Raw genomic sequence first — 20,560 nt, 5'->3', positions numbered from 1 at the left:
CTTTTCTATAAAGTGTGTTAGACTCTTATTTAGAGATATTCTCTTATTCTGGGGCATTTTGTGTGTTTTATGAACTTTCATAGTACAGTCTTAGTGCAGAGAACTTTATGTTATGTTAATGTGTAGTTTGGGCAGCTTTGGTGAACTCAGATTGCACACCAGGGAATAGAGAAAAAGCCTCTAAGAAGAATTCCTTCTATTTAAAATTAAAAAACAACAGAAATCCTCTATATAGTTTAACTTTCTCAATCATTTTGTTATCTTTTACATTAATTTTCTACCTGATTATTCTGGGATTGAAGTAAACTGTTGATAACAGTCTTGAACACTGTTCAAATACAAAAATGATCACATTACATAACAGTATTCTTTGATACCAACAGAAAAGTTATTGATTCAGGTGAAAATATATCCAATATCTCTCTCCTCACAGCAAAGTTCCTACATTCGTGAGGATGATTGCTCCCGAGGGCTCCTTGGTGTTTCACGAGAAAGCCTGGAACGCCTACCCCTACTGTAGAACAAGTAAGCCTAGTCCCCAGCAGCATTTCACCCTCTACCCTGAGGATGAGGAGAGAGGACTCCCAGTATCCAGGTCCTTGAGAAGAGTTGTTTGATGGCAGAGGAGTGGCTACATTGGGTTCATCTTCCGGACCTTGCGAAGAGCATGGGTTTACTCCCAGATGGCAGCCACACTGGTGTCCTTGCTGACTGTGCTGGCTCTGGGGTGAGCAGACGAATCTTTTGAGATCATAAAGAAAGCTCATCCACACCCAGAGGCGCCTTCTGGTGTACTTTCAACCGTATTCTACTTATGTTGCCACGTGATAGGAGAGGGAGACAGACTTCTGAAACAGCTGCTGTCATTTGCTAAAGTAACTCTAGTGTTTTGCTCATGTGACTTTATTCTTAGCATTATTTTAAAGTTAGTCTTCTATTTTATTTGTACCCCATAATCTAAGGTATTCTATGGTGTCACTTGTGTACAAACTGTATTTTGAAGGCATAAGCTACTAAATGTTCTGTGTTTTCAGGTAGTTTAGTCTTTGTGACTTAAAATATTGGGACAGATTGTTTTGACTCCAATTAATATTCTGAAATTTTTCCTGTTTTATTGCCTGCCTCTCCATTATGCCTCAGTTGTAACGGTGAGTAAAACTTTTTTTGTGTTCCATACTCTTCATCTTTATTTATCCCACGTGTAATTATTTTCAGCCTTTCTTATTTTTGTTTTTTTAAAACTAAAACTACCCATGCTGCATGGCTCCTCCCCTGTGCTCCACCACATGCCCCCAGGGTAATGGGCTCTTTCCAGTCTTGACTCAGAATCTTCCTGTTGATTTCATTTTGCTTTTGCCGCCTCCTTTGAATGCCATATTTACTGAGCAAACCTCAACAGCTTCTTTATTAGCCCTATATGCTGCATGACAAGTAGGACTGTTTAAATTTAAAAGCATGCAGCGTTTGGTTTGCTTGACAAGTCTATAAAAATCAGTAGCTAATGATTCTTCGTCACTTGAGGTTAGGTCTGTTAGTAGTCAAAGCACCTGTTGGCACAGTGCTTGTGCTGGAAAAGGCTCCTGCAGTCACAAGCCCCAGAGAGCTGGTGAGAGATCACTGTCATTTTCCTCTTGTGTTTTCTGCAGAATGAATATATGAAAGATGATTTCTTCATTAAAATTGAGACATGGCACAAACCAGACTTGGGAACATTAGAAAATGTAAGTTGAAACTCGTCACTGTCAGCACAGAAATCCCATGAAAAGGAATTTAGTCTGTTTTTCATCAAGAGAGTGAAGTTACCTGCATTAGACTGGCTGCTGGCCACCTCAGACATGTCAGATTTAGGAAGCAGCCAGAAACAAATGGGCTTTCCCTGTCAGTCCTTTGCCTTGACAGTTGAGTTGACTTTGGTGAGGTTGTTCAGTTTATCAGCAGCTCTTTCGGAACAAGGAGAGCGGATCGTGAAAAATCACAGATAACCTCCGAACCCAGTTTTAACCATTAGTGTAGATTGCCTTCATCTCGGTGTATTTGCCAGAGCTGCTGTAACATAGCAGAATGCTTGCTTTCATTTTCACCTCCTCTCCACCTTACTGGGGCATGGGTTGATATCAGAGAAATGACTAAAAGTGAGGAGGGAGAAGATACTTTGAGTAATTTATGAAAATGTTTACAGGCTCCTGATTTATTATAAGGTAATGCACATTTATCCCCAAAGCATGCTTCAAGAACATCTGCCAAGACTCAGAGACCTGTCATCCTTAAGGCTTGTTGGGAAACTTGGAAGGGCATCTGGCATACTTGGTGGATGCACTGAGAACCTGTGGTCCCTGGACCAGCAGCACCTGGGAACTCATTAGGAAGGCAGATACTCAGGCCCCAGCCCAGAGCTCCTGGGTCACAAGCTCTAGAGTGGGCGCCAGTAGTTGATTTTTTGATGCACACGCCAGTTTGAGAACTACTGTTCCAGTCATGGGGTAGTATTACAGGAGTATAATTAATGATTGTGGCAAATTCTATTCTTACTATTTTATTACTGTTCTATTTTGTAATTGATGCCTTTTAATAGAACTTTTGAATTTTACCTTGAAGCACTTTAGTTTTCTTTCAAGTGATCATTTGACATTTCACATTGTTTTTCATAATAATTCTCTAAAATTTAGGGTATAAATGAGATGATTTGGTGTGTTTTAATCCATGTGTGGGTTAGTCTGCCATTTTCAGCTCTCAAGTAGGTGTATCTGTTGGAGTTTTTAAACAATCCTTAATTGGTTCATAGAGTTTCAGAAATAAATGACCAACTTAAAGTACAGAGGAGTCAACCTTATACTGAAAACGAACTGGTTTGGGTTAAACTCAGGAGGGATTTTGGAGCATATGATGCAGCTTTGAGCCTGACTCTGAGACTCCCTCATGTTAGAGTGTGACTGACAGCTTTCAAAACTTTGTTGTTTATCAGTTGAGTTAACACAGGTCAGATGCATTTAGTTACATAAGTTACATCTAAGGACAACCAAAAGATGATGTTGACAGATTTTTGTTCATTTGTCAGTGTCCTCCACCCCCCCCCCCACTTATTTGGGGGGGGTGCTTAAGGGCGTAATAATTCCTAGATCTCTCAAGATGTCAGACAACTAACCTGATATGTAATTTGCATTTTCTCATTCCCCATAATGTATTCTGTCTGATCCAAGATAGAGATTATGTATGTAAGTGTAGTAGTTTTACCTAACAAGAATAATCTAGATTTTGTTGTTTCATTTCTCTTTGTCATTTATAGGTACACAGTTTGGATCCAAACACATGGAAAACTGTTGAAATTGTCCACATAGATATTGCAGATCGAAGTCAGGTTGAACCAGCAGTAAGTAAAATGCCACTTGGTGGCATTTTAATATGTTCCCTTTGACATAAAAATGATTGTCTTTCTCTCATGTATGGCCTGTATTTGCAAACCTAAATAAGTCTGGAGCTCAGCCTCAGCAGGGAGACTCGGAGAGAGGGCAACTGGTTTCTGTGTGGATCTTGCCTCTGTGCAAGTGAGCCTTTTTAAGAAATTCCAGTATACCTGGGGTATGTAGGTGTGTGTTTTCATTGAAAAAACATTGTTTACAAAAGTGTTCTCTTGAGTTTCTTTAACACGAGTTCATGTATGATTAAGAAGGCAAAAATTTAATTTACATGTAAGTTTTCAGTAACTGAACGAAGGCTGAAGTTACCATTTGTGGAAAATGTTCCATGTACAGTGGCTTAATTTAATGCTGTTTAGCTTTCTATTTTGATTATTATTAAATATTTGTTCTTCAGGCCTTTGACTTAAAATAAATGTTTACCATAAAAACACTCCACTTGCCAAACTAAGACCCTCATTTCGTTGTTGAGGTTGGTGAATATTAACTCAGATCTTACTCTGCAGCATGCCAAGTGCCAGGTGGATTTGCAGGGCACAGTCACGGACTTTTTACGTACGAAGACAACCCGTGATCCTCTTCCTGCTGATGGAGAGAGCCAGAGCTTTGGGGAAGCAGTGGCACCCCTTGTTTTGACAGGGTCAAGCACAATATGTTCAGTCAGCATCCCCTTCCTTTTCTATTTTTAGTGTTTATTCTCTGAACCTGAGTAGTGTTGTCAGCTGAACAGAAATAACTCAAACAGTGAACGTCTGGAAAGGTAGACCTTAAACAAAGGTCCAGGAATCACTGGAGTTGGAGCTGACAGCAGGGACCCTGTGCCTGACTGGTGCTCACACTGCCAGAGCCCCTTCCCAACTTAGAAGAGCAGATACAGAGAAGGAGCCCTTTTAATCTTAGTTATGCTGTGATTGGAAGTTATTTCAATTTTAAGGTTATTTCTACCTTTGAAATTATGTATGGAGTGTTTTTTTTTAACCTTAGAAGTGAGGGTCATTCAAATGAGATGTCTGTTTTAAGGTCTTTTATTTCTCAGCCTCTTTCCCAGCCATGGTTTGCTTTATGTGACAGAATGGTGATAGGTAGAACAGTTACTGGGAGTAAGGAGTAAGTCAGCATACAGACCTGAAGTCGCTGATCAGGAGGACGGTGGCACCCTGGGACAGGGTACGCTGGAGCAGGCATCGAGATGTGGGTGTCTGAAACACCGTGGTGGCCAATCAGGATGGTTCCACTGCTCTGATCTTACAGCTTGCAGGTTGCAGACCCTGTTGTTCACCAACAGAGCAAGGGCACCTTTGGTTTTGCTGGGGACATAAAAGCAATTCTTTGTTCTTGGGCTCGGGGGAGATGGCTGTGCACGGAGCACTGGACTGAGGCAGGTTAGAGAGAGCCCCAGAGCCCGTTCTCTTCCTTCCCTCCCAGGGCGCCCCCTGGAGACCACCCAGGGACAGCGCTGGAGAGGGCAGAGTCCATAGGTGGTTCTCTGAGCGGTGGAGCTGGTCAGAGGTGTGGCAAAGGCGTCCCTTCTGAAATGAGACTGCCTTCAAACTGTGGTCTGGCTGGGCCATTTTATCGTGGCAGGCTAGGTAACCCTCTGCGCTCTCACTACCTCACTCACGTAAAGGAAAGGCCCTTCATCTCCCCGGGTCCCACGGGAGCACGTAGAGAGTGCGGTTCCCCAGCACCTTGTCCTTCTGTCCGGTACCTGGAGTGGTGGAGGACTTTCAAGAGCCTGCCTTCTGTGGGAGTCTGTTTGCCTGTGGTTTTGTTTTCCAGTGTTCATAGCTCAGGTTTTCCAGGTTACAGTTTAAAGATGAGTAGATGCAAATTTATTTTAAATTGTATTGATCTTGCAGTAGTGTTTTTTTTTTTTAATTTTGATAAAACACACACAACATAAAACTTACCGTGTTAAAATGTGCAGTTAATTCAGTAACACTTTGTGTACTCAGTGTCGCGCAGCCATCACTGCTGTCTAGTTCTGGGGGATGGTTGTTGCCCCAGAAGGACAGCCTGCAGCGCTAACGCTGCCCACTGCTGCTCCCTCACTCCCAGCCTTTGGCAACCACGTGTCTCTCCAGTCTCTTGGCATTTGCCTGTTGTCGGCATCCATATAAATGGAGTCAGAGGATGGCCTCTTTCTTTGCCTGATACTTCTGAGGCTAATCCACGTTGTAGCAGGTGTCGGTGCTTCCTTGTGGTGAAGCAGTGCCTCACTGTGTGGACATGTCGTGTTTTGCCCGGGCACTCATCTGACCACAGTCATCTTGGCTGTTTCTGACTCTTGGCTGTTGTGAATAGTGCTGGTGTGAACATTTGTGTCCCAGCTTTTGTCTGTGTGCTTTCTCAGTTGTGGGTAATTAAAGTACAGCTGGTATGTAGGAATCGTCAAACCTGACATTTAGGGGGCTGGGGAGATAGCTCAGTCGGTAGAGTGCTTGCCTTGTAAGCACAAGGCCCTGGGTTCGATCCCCAGCACCCAAAAAAAAAAAAAAAAACCCTAAATATGCACATTTTTCTGCTATAAAGAGAGGGTGAGGGCACCATTGATGGTGAAGGGCCTGTGACACCTTTTAAGCCTGAAAGTGACCGGAGCAGAGCCTTGCTCTGCCTGGCGATGCCAGAGGCTGGGGTGAGTGGTGGGGAGGAGCGTCTGGCCAGGCCTGGGTCCAGGGAGGAGGTCACAGTGAGAACTCCTGGGCGGGGACTCTATCTGCCCTGTCTCCTGCACATCCTTGCCTGTCCCCTGTCCTGGCATGGACAGTGCCCTGCACTCCTCTCTTGAGGAGAGGCCCTGGTGGTTTGGCTTTTACTGGTTGACATTTCTTTTAGGATTAGCTTCTGTCACAAACACCTGGTCTCTACCTGCAGGTTGTTGCTTTTTACCAGATCCTTTTGTTGAGTTTGTTCCTTTGACTCTGCTCTTTTTATGGGATTTTTTTTTACTTGAAAGTTCTAGTCCATTCTGTTGGGGAAAGGAAGAAAGGCTTAAGAGTACATTTGCAATTCTAAAATGGCAGTGTTAGAGCAACCAGCAGGTGAGCAGTGTCCTCTGAGTGTTGGGACCAGCGCAGCACTGGGGTAGCTGTCCCAGGTAGGCGTGGCCCCCCCCAGAGGCTCGAGGTCCAAGCCAGACAAGCCCAGTGCCCTCAGGTAGCTCATAGACAGCAGAGGGTTCCTTGTGGAGCCAAGTGCTGCAGAATTGCAGAGAAGAGACGGGGACCTGAAGAGGCTGGGTGGAAGCCCCGTGGGGCTGGGTGGCTTTGGGGCTGGCGTGCTCCCTCCCCACTCTTCACCCTTCTCCCTCCTGCCCTCATTAGCCTGAGCAGACATTGCTTGGTTCATTTCTCTCTCTCTCTTCCAAATAGAAATCGAGCCTCGGAGGGAGGGGTCTCTGTACATTAGCCCGTTTCCCTACAACGGAAGCTGAGGTTTAGTAGGTACTTGGGGACTGCACGTGACGGGCAGGAGGGAGTCGCCGTCAGGCAGAGCAGAAATGAAGTCTGAAAGCTTGCTGTTTAACATGGAGAGAGCGCAAGAGTTTGGGGAGTGAGGAGCACCTCGGCCGCCTAGGCTTTGCTTTCTGGTTGTGTGTCACATGATCGCAACAGTCTTTTGGCACCCCTCAGTTTGTCGGAGTGGAGTGGCTAGAGTATGGGGCTGAGAGGTCCTGCCTGTCCCCCTCTACCCCTGCTGTTCTGTGTGGCTGACCCCTGACATCGGAACTCACGGTTCTGTAGCTACGGGACATGCTTTCAGGGATCGCTGTCTGTCTTAAAAGGGAGGAACCTGGGGCCCAGGTTTTCTCAAGACGGCTGGGCTAGTGCCAAAGTGGACATTCTGACCCTCAATCCAGAGCTCTGTCCGCTCCTCTAACTCCTTCCGGGCGAGGGCCCGGCCTGTCAGTCATTATCTTCTTTTCCTCAAACTGGCCTGCCACCAACTGTGTCCTGTGCTGTCCTGTCCCGGCACACTGCCCTTCCTCATCTCCCTTCTGGGACTCCTTGCTCTCTGTCCAAAGCCTGTGTGTCCTTCAGGATCTAGGTCGGATCCCACTTTCTCCAGGGGGACTTCAGATTTGCCTGAGGAGCTCGAGAACAGTGAGGAGACTGACCTGTGAGGGAGGGCTTCCCCTGGAAGGCAAAGTCAGCTGATGTCATCTGATAATGTCAGGGTGGGCAGGGAGTGAGGAGCGCAGCAGCCACACTGCTTGCCTGTGGGACTACACATCAGTAAAACTGGTCTCGCAGAATTAACAGTGCACATGTCTTCTGACCAGCAAAATCCCACTTGCAGGAATTGGTTTTACCTGATGTGGTGCGGTAAGTATCCAGACCTGAGGTTGGAAGCTATCTGAAGTCCAAGTGTTTCTCCCTCCGTCAGCAGCTGGCTCAGAACATCATGGTACATACATATGGTGGAGTTCAGTGCAGGCATTAAAGGGTGTGCACTCAATTTGTACTGACAGAATCATTTTTAAGATAAATTTAAAGGGAAAAGGACAAAGAAGGGTATGTATAATATGCTTTCATTTGTAACTTTTTGGTACTGGGCATTTAACCCAGGGGTATTTTCCCACTGAGCCACATCCCCAGCCCTTTTTATTTTTCACTTTTGAGGATGTTGTTAAGTTGCTGAGGCTGACCTCAAACTGTGATCCTCCTGCCTCAGCCTCCCTAATCACTGCCATTTGTAACATTTTTAAAAGGGAGAAAAATATATCCTTGTGCATGTATTTGCTTGCTGATGTTTAGATGGTGAAGAATTTTTAAGGCCCTGCCGGTAATAGTGATTCCCTTAAGTGGGCTCTGGGGTGGGAGGGTTGAGGACTGGGAGATGTGTGCAAAGGTTTGGGGGGCAGTGGCCTGGTTAATTGTTTTGGTCTTCTGTCACCGTCTTACAGATCACCAGATCAGTGCCCAGGCAAGGTAGCCTCTTCAAGGGAATGACTTCCCATCAGCCCTGGCCATTGGTTAGAGACTCTCTGTTGGTTAGAGACAAGTCAGAGGTTCCATTTGCACTTAAGGGAGGGCATTATATGAGAGCATGACTCCTTTGTGGGCAGGGATCACCTCAGATCCCTTACTGCCAGGCCAGTAGTCCATTTTTAATGCCAGAAACTTGTTCCTTGAGGGTGGGAATGGCGTTAGAACAGGTAGCTGGGTAGTGATACTAAGCCAAATGAGGTGGGGGAGGGACTGGGGGCCTGGGTAGAAGTCCCTTTCTTCCCAAATTCGCTGAGTCTGCTTGGGTAGGGGACCAGAGTGGTGGAGGCCTGCAGTGACAGGGCACTGGCTAGTGGTCAGACCCGCCCTCCTGCATCCCTGTCCTGTCTGACACAGGGCAGCCATCTTCACCAGGCTCGTCGAGGCCTGTGCTTGGAGGCTCTGGTGCCTTCCACCTTCTTTTCTCAGCCCTGCTTCTGTGATAGGGCGAGAGCACCTTGCTGCACGTGGGAGATCACGTAACTAATCAGAATTTGTCCCCCTCATCTGTGCCAGATCTGGTGACCTGTGCTGTTGTTGTGAAGGCCCAGAAGGTAGGACAGTATGTCTGTCTTGTCCTACCCCGTTTAAAAGTTGACAAGATTTGACCCTTATTCCTTCAAAGAAATGTATTGGTGGTGGTTTAGAAAAAGGGGAAAAAAAATCCGAGACTTGATGCAGATGTGGCGATCTTTCAGCTCTCAGACTGTGGCACTTCAGCTTCTGGGAGTTTTTGTCCTTCCTTGCCTCACTCAAATGAGTGGTCTTGTTTTTTTTTTTTTCTTTCTTTCTTTCTGTCGAACTGCTCTGGGTTTGGTTTTGGGTTTTTTTTTTTTTTCCTTTCCTCTTTATTTGGTTTATTTAGTTTCATGCAGTGCTGGGGATTAAACCCATTGCCTCACACGTATTAGGCAAGCACTGCCACTGAGCCACAACCCCAGCCCTGCTCTGAGTTTTTTCGAGTGAGCAACTTTTTTTTTTTCTGAACAACTTTAAATGGTTGAGTTCTTTTATATTACTTGCATTATAAACAATTACATTAAAAATTTGAGAGGGTAAATAGTTAAGTCCCATCAGAATCTGACAGCAAAATAATTGGGGGTACAAGAAACCAAGAATTTTTCAGTGTAGCTTGACACGACTCCACCTGGTGGGAGTTTCTGTCACTGCAGGTGGATTTAATACAGATAGCCCCAAACATTTTAATTCAGAGTGACTGTTGATTACTTTCAGGGTTTAACTCTACTAGGTTGTCAGATGGCTTCCATATCACTGGTGTCGTAGGCTTGCTGTGTTTAGGTCGTTATTATGAACTGTTCACTTCATCATGTTCTGAAGAGATGTGATTTGATCCATGGTGTAACTGAATACTTGACTAGATGCTTTGACATGTTTACATAATCAAAGAGTGACATTGTCACACTAACTCTAGGAACAAGGATTTGTTGCAGAAATCTGTCAGTGTGACCCAGGTTCACAGAGTAGTTGCTACAGAAATCACATGTGTTTAAGTATTTGGGTTGTTAGGGTTTTTTGTGGATACTTTATGGGAAATCTATGTATGACTTGCTCTAGATACTGTTCTCTGTAATTTGCTAGAAGATAACATTTCCCGAAGAAACAAGTGAGGAGCCTGGGGTTTCTGCTTAAATGTTTCCACTCGGTTTCTTTTGGCGGATGAGAATGTATCCACCATACAAAATAGATTTTCCTGTTTCAAGGGGCAGAGGTGAAGGGTCATTAAGATGTCATATCCTTTATGAAGGAAGGGTCATTCTGCCTGGCACTCCAGCAGTCACAAAGCACACCAGCGGAACACACCTCCTTCCCACAATCCCTGTCCATCCCCAGCCCCTCCAGTGCCCCCTCCCCCCACCAGCATTTTAAGTCTAACCCAGGCATCATTCCTTAAAAGTCTATTTTCCCAGTGAATCGGGGGCTTCTTGAGGACCATGACAATACTGTACCCATCAATTCTGTGTTTCTAGGACCTAGCAAGGTGCTTGCTTCCTAACATGGAGTGAGCTTTTCAATCAAGTTTTGGTGGATCGGAATTTGCAGAGTGTTTTCATCTGTAGTGTTTTTTTTTTTTTTTAGAAGAAGTCTGGAGGGTCACCTCAGCCCATGAGTTCAAGATAATAATAGCCTCAAAACAAAAACGTTGGGGAGGCATTTTGGAGAAGTTGAAGTTTTTTTTATTCAAGTAGTACATGAACAAAATGCTACTTTTGTTCTTTGCTAATTTTAATTTACAAAAATATATGATGTGCCTTCTTTTCTAAAATTTTTGAATTCTTTTTAAATGAACAAATACCTTTTGGTCACATTAAAGAGGTTTCAGCATAAACACCAGAATGTTAGTTTAAAAAATTTTTTTTTCCAGGTTCTCGTTGTCATTGATAATAACCACAGTAAAAAGTTGGGGATTCTTTAAATGTCCTGATGAAATGCACATGCATATCTTCAACTCATTTCTAAAATATACACAAATGAGTCAGTTGACATCTGCTTCTGCTTTTTTTAGGTATAAATTTGAATCTGGCCCCTTTTAATCATCCCCAGCACTTTGTCTAAGTAGCTTTCCATGATTTGTATACAAAAGTCACTTCCCAGGAGAGGAAGACTCTTTAAAGTATAAGCTGAAGTGTACACACGATTAACATCAGAGAGACCTTCGTTTTTGGAAGTAATTTGAAAGAAAATGAGCACTATTTTAAAAAAAGGAGAGAAATTGGAACCATATTTTAAGGTATTTGTATGAAACCAAAAAGGATTGTATCAGCGCTCTTCTACAGTACATATTGTGTGACTGAGAGGCTTTTTTTCTGGTAGTAGAAATAATGTTAATTCAAAATATTTAGTTGTGTTCTTCTAAAAATACATCCTAAAATGTGTTTTGTAGATATCAGTAAAAGACAACTATTAGTGACATAAAAGTATTAAATTATTTGGAAGATGTAGCTGAAAACTGTAGTTCAATTCCATATTAAAATGCAGGAAGCTTAAAGAGAAGAAAATTGTTTCCCTCATGTGTAATGCTTTAATTTGTGGTGGAATGTTTTCCCATTATGAGGCATTTCCAAACCAAGAGTTGTACATTTTGGGGATCATAGTGATGTTTCACTGAAGATGGTTTCCCCAGAATTAAAGCGATACAAGTTAGAAACTGGAGTTCCGTATTGTTTCTGGGTCACAGAAGGAATGTACAGGGTGCCCTGACTGATACATTCCTATACTAGGACTTCCAGACTTCCTGTACTACGGAGCCCAGAGGGGCCTCATTTTTGGGTTACCCAGTGAGCTTGGCTGCTCTTCAGATAAAGCTCAGATTCCTTTCATGGTGCTTGCTTTTTGTTTACTCCCAGGCGGGATCGAACCCACCCTCCACCTTAATTACTCCCACGCCTCTTGTTCTTACCTGAATCTGACTATAATGTCCGTGTCCTATTTGCCCTGAATCTCCCTCCTTTTTTCGGGTGCCTTTCCACAGTCGCCAGTGTTCCCCTGGGAGTAATAGGCAAAGTGTAGGCTCAGAGTGCCACAGCCCCTCTGCAGCCGTGGTACCCGCCCCAGGTAGCCACCCTTCCTTCTCTGGACTGTGGGCCCTGTGTTGCCAGACTCTGGACTGCACCATCTCTTTCCAGCAGAAAAACTTCTGTGGGCAGCTTTTTCAGCACGGGCTCCTATCACAGAGCTGGAGGTCCGCTCAGTAGTCACTTCTTTCTTTAGTACCCTAAAGGGTACAGACCGGGAATGGGCTGTTGATAAAGCTCAGCCTCACTTGCAGCACCTGAAGTCACATCTCCCTCAGCACCTCCGCCTCTTCTTTGCCTGGTTTTGTCTTTGGAAAGCACGTCTGTCAGTGTGTGAGTACCCATTGTGGGCAAGTCCAGTCTCAGTGCATTCCTTGGACATGAAGAGGTTGTTCTTTTGAGTCCCTGAGGATTTCCAGGGAGCATTGTGGCCAACTTCTGAGATTGTCAGAGCCCTTAGGACCCAGGCCAAAGCACTTGAGGCCCTTTCAGTTCAAGCACGGTCTGCCCTTGGCAAACTTGTTAGAAATGCAAATTCGTGTCCGACTCCCAGTTCAGAATCTCTGGGGTAAGGCTCTGGTCTTCCCAGCTCTCCAGATGCTTCCTGCCCAGGCTCGCCTTTGAGAAGTGGTGTTCTGACACCCACTAGTGGTGAAGGTCATTGAGCAGGCACCCTTCTAGGATTTGGGAAGTAGGAATCTCATTTGGAGGCCATGGTCCAACAACGTTCACCTCAACCTTTATTTTTATTGTAAGGAATTTGTAGCCCAAGCAGCAGCCATGTGTCCAGTGGGTGGGGAGTCAGGACTCAACTCAGTGGTAGCCTTCTGCCTCTCCAGAGCATGTGATCATGCAATTTTCCCTTCCTTCGCTGATTGAAAATGTTCTTAATTTACTTAAAGCAAACAAGCAACCGCCTGTTTTTCCATTCGTCTTCCCTAGTTCTCTGAAACACTAGTTTTCCTCGGCGGCCTTGATCACTTCCTCCCTCCACTGCCGGACTCTGGCATATTTTGGTTTATGTGTGTGCAATAGAATAAAAGGCTTGGAGACCCAAAGATGTGTTTTGACATGATTTTTCACAGGGACTCAGCCATTTTCTCATTTGTTCTTTTAATAAATGTTTATTTATTTACTTGGTATTTGCGTGTGGTATTGTGGTAGATTTTTCCAGATAAAGAAATAATCATATCTGTCTAAAAAAAGTCCAAGATTCTTATCTATGAACAAGCTTGAGTGTTTCCAAGTGACCTGGAGTTAGTTTGTTTCAACAGTTGGTTCTTCAGAAGATGGTTCTGGGTGTTCTTTCACCAAAGGGCACAACGGGCACAAACCAGTGCCCAGTTCCAGGCTGCAGCCACAGTCAGGGTCCATAGGCTAATCAGAGTTGGGAAGTTTGGAGATTTGAACTTCGCTAAATGAACAGCCCACCACCACAAATCATGGTGTCAAAAAATCATGAGGTTGGGCTCGGGAGATAGCTCAGCTGGTGGAGTGCTTGCCTTGCAAGCACAAGGCCCTGAGTTCGATCCCCAGTACTGCAAAAAAAAAAAATGAGGTTGTTCAGCTCTCTAATCAACTTATGGAAGTCCTGGTGGGGGGAAAATAACTATCTGTCTATATTTTTTAAGGATTGAGATGTCATGGAAAATGAAGTGGTTTCTGAAATTTTGTACCTTTGGATTTTATTTCCCCTACCATTTACCATTTGTTCTTTGGTTATGATCCTTTTATATGTTGGATCTGTTTTAGTACGCAGAATAGTGTTCTATTTTAGATGAGGTCGGGAATAAACCTGATTTTTCTTTCTTTCTTTGAAATTCCAGTTACCTTTGCTTTAAATCATGAGTGTGTACTGTTTAAATATATATATATATATATACATACATATATATATATTGCTTTTTTTTAAAAGAGTATTATTCTAAGTGTTAATAACCCTGGCAAGCTGATGAAACTTGGTTAGTATGCTTGGAAGCCTGTAGGTTTTAGCTGCACCTTAGGCAGAGTTTGTTACTTGTGCTTTCAGAAGGGTTGGGCATGTCTTTATTTAGTGCCCAGATGTTATATATTTGAGTAGATAATCTTAGTAATATATGTTTTACTGCACTGCGTTTTTAAAAAGTTTAATTTTAAAAGACATGAAGAATCCTACATTGTGTTTTTAAGATAATCTGAGTAAGCTTAAGTTTATTCGCTTCAAAATTAGAAAAATAGTGGAATCTGACTGACAAAAGTTAAATATTTGATCACACCTTGTGAAATTGTTAATATTTGTCAGCTTTTGAGCTACAAAATGGCATTTTCTCGTGGATGAATGGAAGGTAGCTTCCAGGTTAGCCTTTGGTGGGTGGGACCCTCATGGCCACCGAGGACCGTCCCTCCACTTGGTTCTCCCTCACAGCTGCCTTTTGGTGTTACATTTGTTCCAACTGTTGCTTCTTATTTCCTAAGAAGGGCTTTCTGCCTCTCAGAACTGTGCTGTGGCTTCCCGGTCTTTAGATCTGAAAAGAGCTTTTGTTGATGAGAAGCCTGTGGCTGAGCTCCAGCAAGTCCTGTGGTTGCCAAATGCTGCTTTGGGTAGTTCCCTCCGACAGGAGCGGACACTTGATCTCAGCGGAGTGCTTCTTCCTTTTGCCGTTAACGAGCCTGGACATTGATTTCTGTCCTAAAAGTTCATAACTTACCACTGACATGTGTAGGAGCGTTCCTACGGCTCTGTACTGATGCGTGCACTGTGAAGACGTGAGAAGTGTGACCCGGCTCCCCACTTGTGATGGATGTGCAATAGTGGCCTCCTGAACGGAGAAAACGACGTGTGCACATGTCGAGGTAGCAGCGATTTTGCTTATATTTAAACATTTACACTGTCAGACGCTCGTCCCTTCTTGCCTTTGCAGTGCCGTACAACAAACCATTGTCCAGATCTTTCTTTGTGGTAAGTTATAGAGGATTTCCCCCCATCTGCAAGTAAGATATAAATAAATGTAAACATGGTTCCTATTATAAAGAAATGTGAAAATATTTTCCCACTTTATTCTGTTACCTTACATGGTCAAGTACTTTCAGATCACTTCCAGTAGTGGATTTAGAGAATGTCCCGTATGTTTGAAGGCACAGCTGGGTGGCAGTGCCCTCTTGTGGGAAAATAACATATTGCTTATTTCTAGCTGCTTAAATCTTAGCAAGGATCTTTGACTTCCTGTTAAAAATCCATGTGTACAGCATATTTTGCACAAAATGCCTCCTCAGTAGAACCCAGTACCAATGCTCCTTCCTGACTTCCTCCGTGGTTTAAGCTGAAAAGGTGGAGAGGGTGGTGTGTGAAGTAGGGTCTGCCCCAGTTCCTCGGTGGGGAACACATTCCCTGGTGAGAGCCAGGAAGTGTTGTTGTTAGCCGCTAATGGCAGATATTTTTGAAGAACTCAGTGTGAACAGCTCCAAGTCAAGTTTTTAAAGTGTGTTCCTCAAAAAAAAAAGCCTTTCTTCAGCAATGTAAACTCTTCCTTAGAGAAGGTTCTCTAGGCTGAGAAGGAACAGAGAGCCCTTCAGGGACCAGAGTGTAATCAAAGGATAAGTGTAAAACACTTTTGCGGTGTGGTGTTGTGGTTGGCTTTGGTGTCAGACAGGGCAACAGCTGGGTCCCCGTGCCTGTGCTCTGCAGGGTGGGCTTGGGCACAGATACTCATTGCCCTGGCCCCATACTCATGGCTGGGAGAGGTGCTGCCTGTTCCTGGTAGGTAAGTGCTCTGAAAATAGTAGCAAGAATGATGCTGCTTGTTAAATTTTGCTCTTAGTGTAAAGAAATGATGCCGCTTTTCTTTTTTTCCCTAGTAATTTTCCTGTTAAATGTCTGTTAAATTAGTGCTAATGGGTTAAATGGATCCTGGGATTTGGGAACTGAAGGCCAAGTTATGAACTAACATTTTACTGGAGAAGGTGGACTCAGAATTTTCTATAGGATATTTTTCCCCATTTTAGTTGAAGGAATTCAATGTGATATGCTCAGTGATCTACTATCATTTAAAAGAAAACATGCATTGTTAAAACTTCCCTAAACATATTATTTACGTTCAGGTATATGCAATTTAATTTTAAAATAGATGATTGTTTAACAGATAAGCACCCTTAAAGATAATAGCATGTTAATGTTAAAACTCATTTTATTGGGTTTTAAATGTATTCATTTTTAATGCCATCATTAAAATATAAAAACACATAATAATAGTAAGTATAATGTTACCATAATACATATATTGCATATTTGTACTTGAGATAAACCCAAATCGATAACCCAGCTCCCCTGAGGGACCCATAGGCTATTAATTGCTTCGGGCTTGCTCCCTTTGACCTCACATGCCCATCTAATTCCGTAGTAACCCTTGCTGTGTTGTGGCATATACAATGTATCATATCAGGCATTTTCTTGTTAAGGGCTGGAATTCCGACCACCTTCTCTATTAATTTGTAACCTTGCAAAGGCTTTAGAGGTGTGCCTTCATAAGCGGCAGTGTAGGCGACCTCTGGCTGTGGAAAGGATGCGATCAGAAAGCAGGAAGATTCGTGCTCTACCCACCAAAGTGACCACGGGTAGCATAGAGCTCTTTCGAGGACTCCTGTGAATGCGTCCTAGACGTCAGGATCATCCTGTCCACCAGAACTCTTTGGCAGAGTGTGAGATTAGAAGATTACAGAAGTGCTCCGTCTGAGGTGCAGATCTGATTGCAGTTCTCAGTTCCCGGTACAGTTGTTTAAAAATGCAGCTTGTAGGACTCGTTGGTGGAAAGCCAGTAAGGATTAATGAGAGGGCTGAACTGTAGAATATTTTTTAATGCATTTTTGTTCCTCTGAGGTACATTCAGTAACAGAAACTAGGCCAACAAGTTATTGACAATTAGTGGTCCTTTGGGAATCTGCTTTAATGAATAGATAAGAATGATTTGTAATTAGCATAATAATTATATGCAAATGAATGCTTCTGAATTGCTCTAAAACACTTCTGAACTGTTTAAACAGCCCTCCTGAGATCTTGTTACTCTATTAATTTGTGTAGCAAATCTTTTTTTCATAGATCATGCGAAGATAAACTTCAGCCCAGCCCCTGTCCGAGTGATTATGAATTCCAAGGTGGTAGGACCTGAATTAATGAGATTTACTTATACTATATTAATGGTACTCTGTGGGAACCTGAAAGGGTGAGGAGTCACTGGGGAGATGTAATTAAAAATAGAAAAGAAAGCTGCTTATTGGAAAATAACTGTTGAAATCAGTTTCTTAAACAAGTTAGTAAATGTTATTTCTCTTTACACTTCTGTTATTTGCTATTACAACATTTAATGCAAATATTTTTTAAATGGGCTTACCCCTTGGGGTCTGGCTTGAATTCCATCAGCTTCAGTTATGCGTTCTGCACTCTGGTGGGTCCATGGTGATAGGGTCCAGAAACCTTTTGGTTTTTTAAGTGCAGCTACACTGAAAAAATGCAGAGCAGTGCTAATAAATTATGTTTGCTGTTTATTTTCGTATTTCTTTCAGCCTTTTCTTCCATCCTGGGCTTTATTTTTTAGGATGTGATCAGAGCTTTGAGTGAGCTTCGCTTAGTCGGGCGGCAGTGCCCATTCATTTTTAACTTGGTGATTATCTTTGAGCTGTTTGAATAGACACCTAATTAATCATCTTATGCTAAAGGAAAGTATTTTATGGCAGGCTGCACGAGCCTGATAGCCCTCTCAAGTTTTTATTTTGACTTTGCAAAATGCCCCCTTTCTGGGGCGGGGTGGGGGTGATATACAGGGCAGGCCTTGATCCTTAGAAATGAGCAGGTGTCCGGGAGTTGCTGGTCCTGCTGGTTTGCGTGCTCTTTCCTTAGTGTGCTCGTAGCCTCACCTCTGGGAACATAGGCCTGGTTCTTCAAGCAGTTTCTGGTGTCTGGAGCGCATCTTGATTTTTTTCCACAAGCTGTCAAGAAACTCCTACCAGCATGCTCCTCACCTCCTACTCATTTTCCCATTCATAATCATGAGTTAAATCTGGGCTCAAGGACATACTTAGGTTGGCTCAGCACAGATTTCGTACTTGGATTTTGGGGGACAGCCACTGTGCTAAAAGATTCATAAACTAATATTCTTTATCTTCAAAATGAATCTGGTTTCTGTTGAGAGTTTCTATTGAGACTGTAGTGAGTAACAGATGTACACCCAAGAGGTAGCACAACTTTTGTATTCCAGTGACAGAAAACAGTTATTTATAAGAATTTAATGAATGTATTCTGTAGCTCCAGCGTGAAGACTCGGTAATCCATTTACTTGCCAGATTATATTTTATTTTGTTCTCCAAAGGGTGTCTTGACTTTGACTCGCTTTCGTTTTTACTTAAATAAGAGTTTTCAATTAAATAGAGTTGTATTAACACTAATTCGAATCTACCGTATGCTGATACCACTGTATTTCTGTGTTGTTCAGGCACTGTTATTGGTGGAGCAAGTAGTGTCTAGGGATGTTACACCTAACTTAGTGTTGATGATTTTACTAAGCCCTTATCCTGGCCAGGCCTCTGGGCATGATACAGATTATTAAAATTGGATCTTAAAAAATTTTAAACCCAATGCACTTTAGCAATAAGATTTTTCTACTTTTAAACATGATTTTAAACCCCATTTTTAAAATGCATTTCCTTGGCCTAGTGAATTTGCTTTCTTTTTTCCCAAGGATTACAGAGAGTGCATAGCAAATTCAGCCTTCAGAATACCCAGGAGCTGAAGACTCAAGTAGGCTACAGCTGTCTTCACCCACAGTATTCTAAAAGAACTAATGAGATGAGAAGTCTGCAGCTGGTGGCAAGCACAATAAACCATGAGCCAAGGGCTTCTCTTCATCAGAGCCTCCCCTTTCCCCATGGGATCCCAGAGGAGACAGAATACTAACAAAGCCAGCAGGCTGTCTCATTCCACACTATTGCTCATTTGCAGCTATAATTGGTAGCTGAGGTTGCATTCTGTATACTGAAACTGTCATACATGAAGGAATATATTTGTTCATTGTGATACGGATATAAATCGGCCGGTTTTCAAATACAGAAAGACCAAACCAGATACTCAACAATAAAATTGTAGCAAAGAAGATACTGTTCAAAAAATTAAATGTTTATTGTAGGGATGCAAAACCGAGGTTGTTAAAACTACATCTGCTTCTTGCTTTTTTAATATCTTGCTACTTAATTCAACTGATTAAACATTTACACATTCAGACTAACATTAAAAAGCACAAAAAATTCCTAGGTTTTGACAAGACACATTATTCTCAACTGTCAAGGTTAAAGTGCTATTGTTAATAATTGGGTCTCGTTACATTTTCCGTATAATATCTTTAATGTTAGCTGTTTTGCATTCAAGAGGAAAAGGCAGAGAGGGGAAAGTTAGTTTTCCCGTGTACATGCATGTGTATCTGCCTCACAGGAAAATAAATCCACCTTGATGTCTGTGGCGTTGTAGCTTCTTGGTGCTCAGAAATGTTCTGATGAGGTAGAATTTTGCCATCATCTGGTGTGGTGTGCCAAAATGAGCCCAGGACAGGCTAAGAGGGCCTGATGGGGAGTCCTAGGGATGGGAGCCAGGCCACCTCCTCTTGGACTGTGGCTTCCTCATCTAGAAAATGAGGGGCTTTGGGTGCTAAGGGTCAGTTCACCTCGGTGATTGTGTGAATCCACAGTTGAGAAAAGCATCTCCCTGATCACCTAGCACTGATGGCGAAGGTTCAGAAATGGACTTTCTGGAACAGTGTACATGGTCAGAAGCAGAGAAGTTTTGAATCTTTGTTACACTTTCTTTAGTCAGTTAGTCTATGTCAGATATGAATTGTGACTTCTGAAGCTGTCAGCCTGGAATGGGGCTGGAGTTAGGCAGGAGGAATGCTGCCTGCAGCCCACCTCATCTATCCAGTCACGTCACACCTTCACCGAGCCTGTAGTCCTGCCCAGGTCCATCTCCGGGGACCAGTTGCCCCTTAATTAATTTACTTGTACATGAGAATGATTTATGCTGAACACAATTTAGACCAAGTTCTCTTTTCTTTTTCTTTTTTTTTTTCTTTTTTTTTTTTTTTTTTTTTTTTGTGGTGCTGGGGATCGAACCCAGGGCCTTGTGCTTACGAGGCAAGCACACTACCAACTGAGCTATCTCCCCAGCCCATCTTTTCTTAAATGGGTTGTTTCTTGGTTTATGGACTGCTGCCCTTATCATGTAATGTCATTGTTTTTATTCCTTTAACCCTCACAGTAATTATGTATACTTTATTTTGTGGATATATTTTATCTTCCTCTTGAAGTGGACAAGTTTAAAATCCACAGTAATTCTGCAGTCTGTATATCAGTTCTTCATTCCCACCTCCTTTCCCCCCCCTCCTATTTTAATAAATCCAAACTCAGGAGTTGTCTTCCAGTTGTGGCATGTTTTATTGGCTGAGTATTCTTCTTCCTAATGGTACATAAAATAATGGAGCATCCTATAACTGATGGCCTCTTAGATGCAGGAAATGTATGGTATTTTCTCTTCAGCTCATTCAGACTCCCTAGCAGCTCAGGTTTTGTAAAAACAAAGACACAAGTGCCATGCCCATGGTGTGTCACAGCA

The 20,560-nt window shown here is 43.0% G+C and overlaps 1 protein-coding gene across 1 annotated transcript in view; it reads left to right on the top strand.

The window, feature by feature from the left end:
- Positions 1–20,560, top strand: part of PITPNB (phosphatidylinositol transfer protein beta) — a 59,831-nt gene that overhangs the window by 17,425 nt on the left and 21,846 nt on the right. Inside the window, exons 4-6 of the mRNA XM_079151481.1 lie at positions 434–525; positions 1,612–1,721; positions 3,284–3,367. Of these exons, the coding sequence (XP_079007607.1) occupies positions 434–525; positions 1,612–1,721; positions 3,284–3,367 (286 nt within the window). The remainder of the gene's footprint in view (positions 1–433; positions 526–1,611; positions 1,722–3,283; positions 3,368–20,560) is intronic.

Source organism: Sciurus vulgaris (assembly GCF_902686455.1).
Source record: "Sciurus vulgaris genome assembly, chromosome: 8".
Classification (NCBI taxonomy): domain Eukaryota; kingdom Metazoa; phylum Chordata; class Mammalia; order Rodentia; family Sciuridae; genus Sciurus; species Sciurus vulgaris.
The sequence above is the reverse complement of the archived record's forward strand: the minus strand, read 5'-3'. Positions and strand labels throughout refer to the sequence as shown.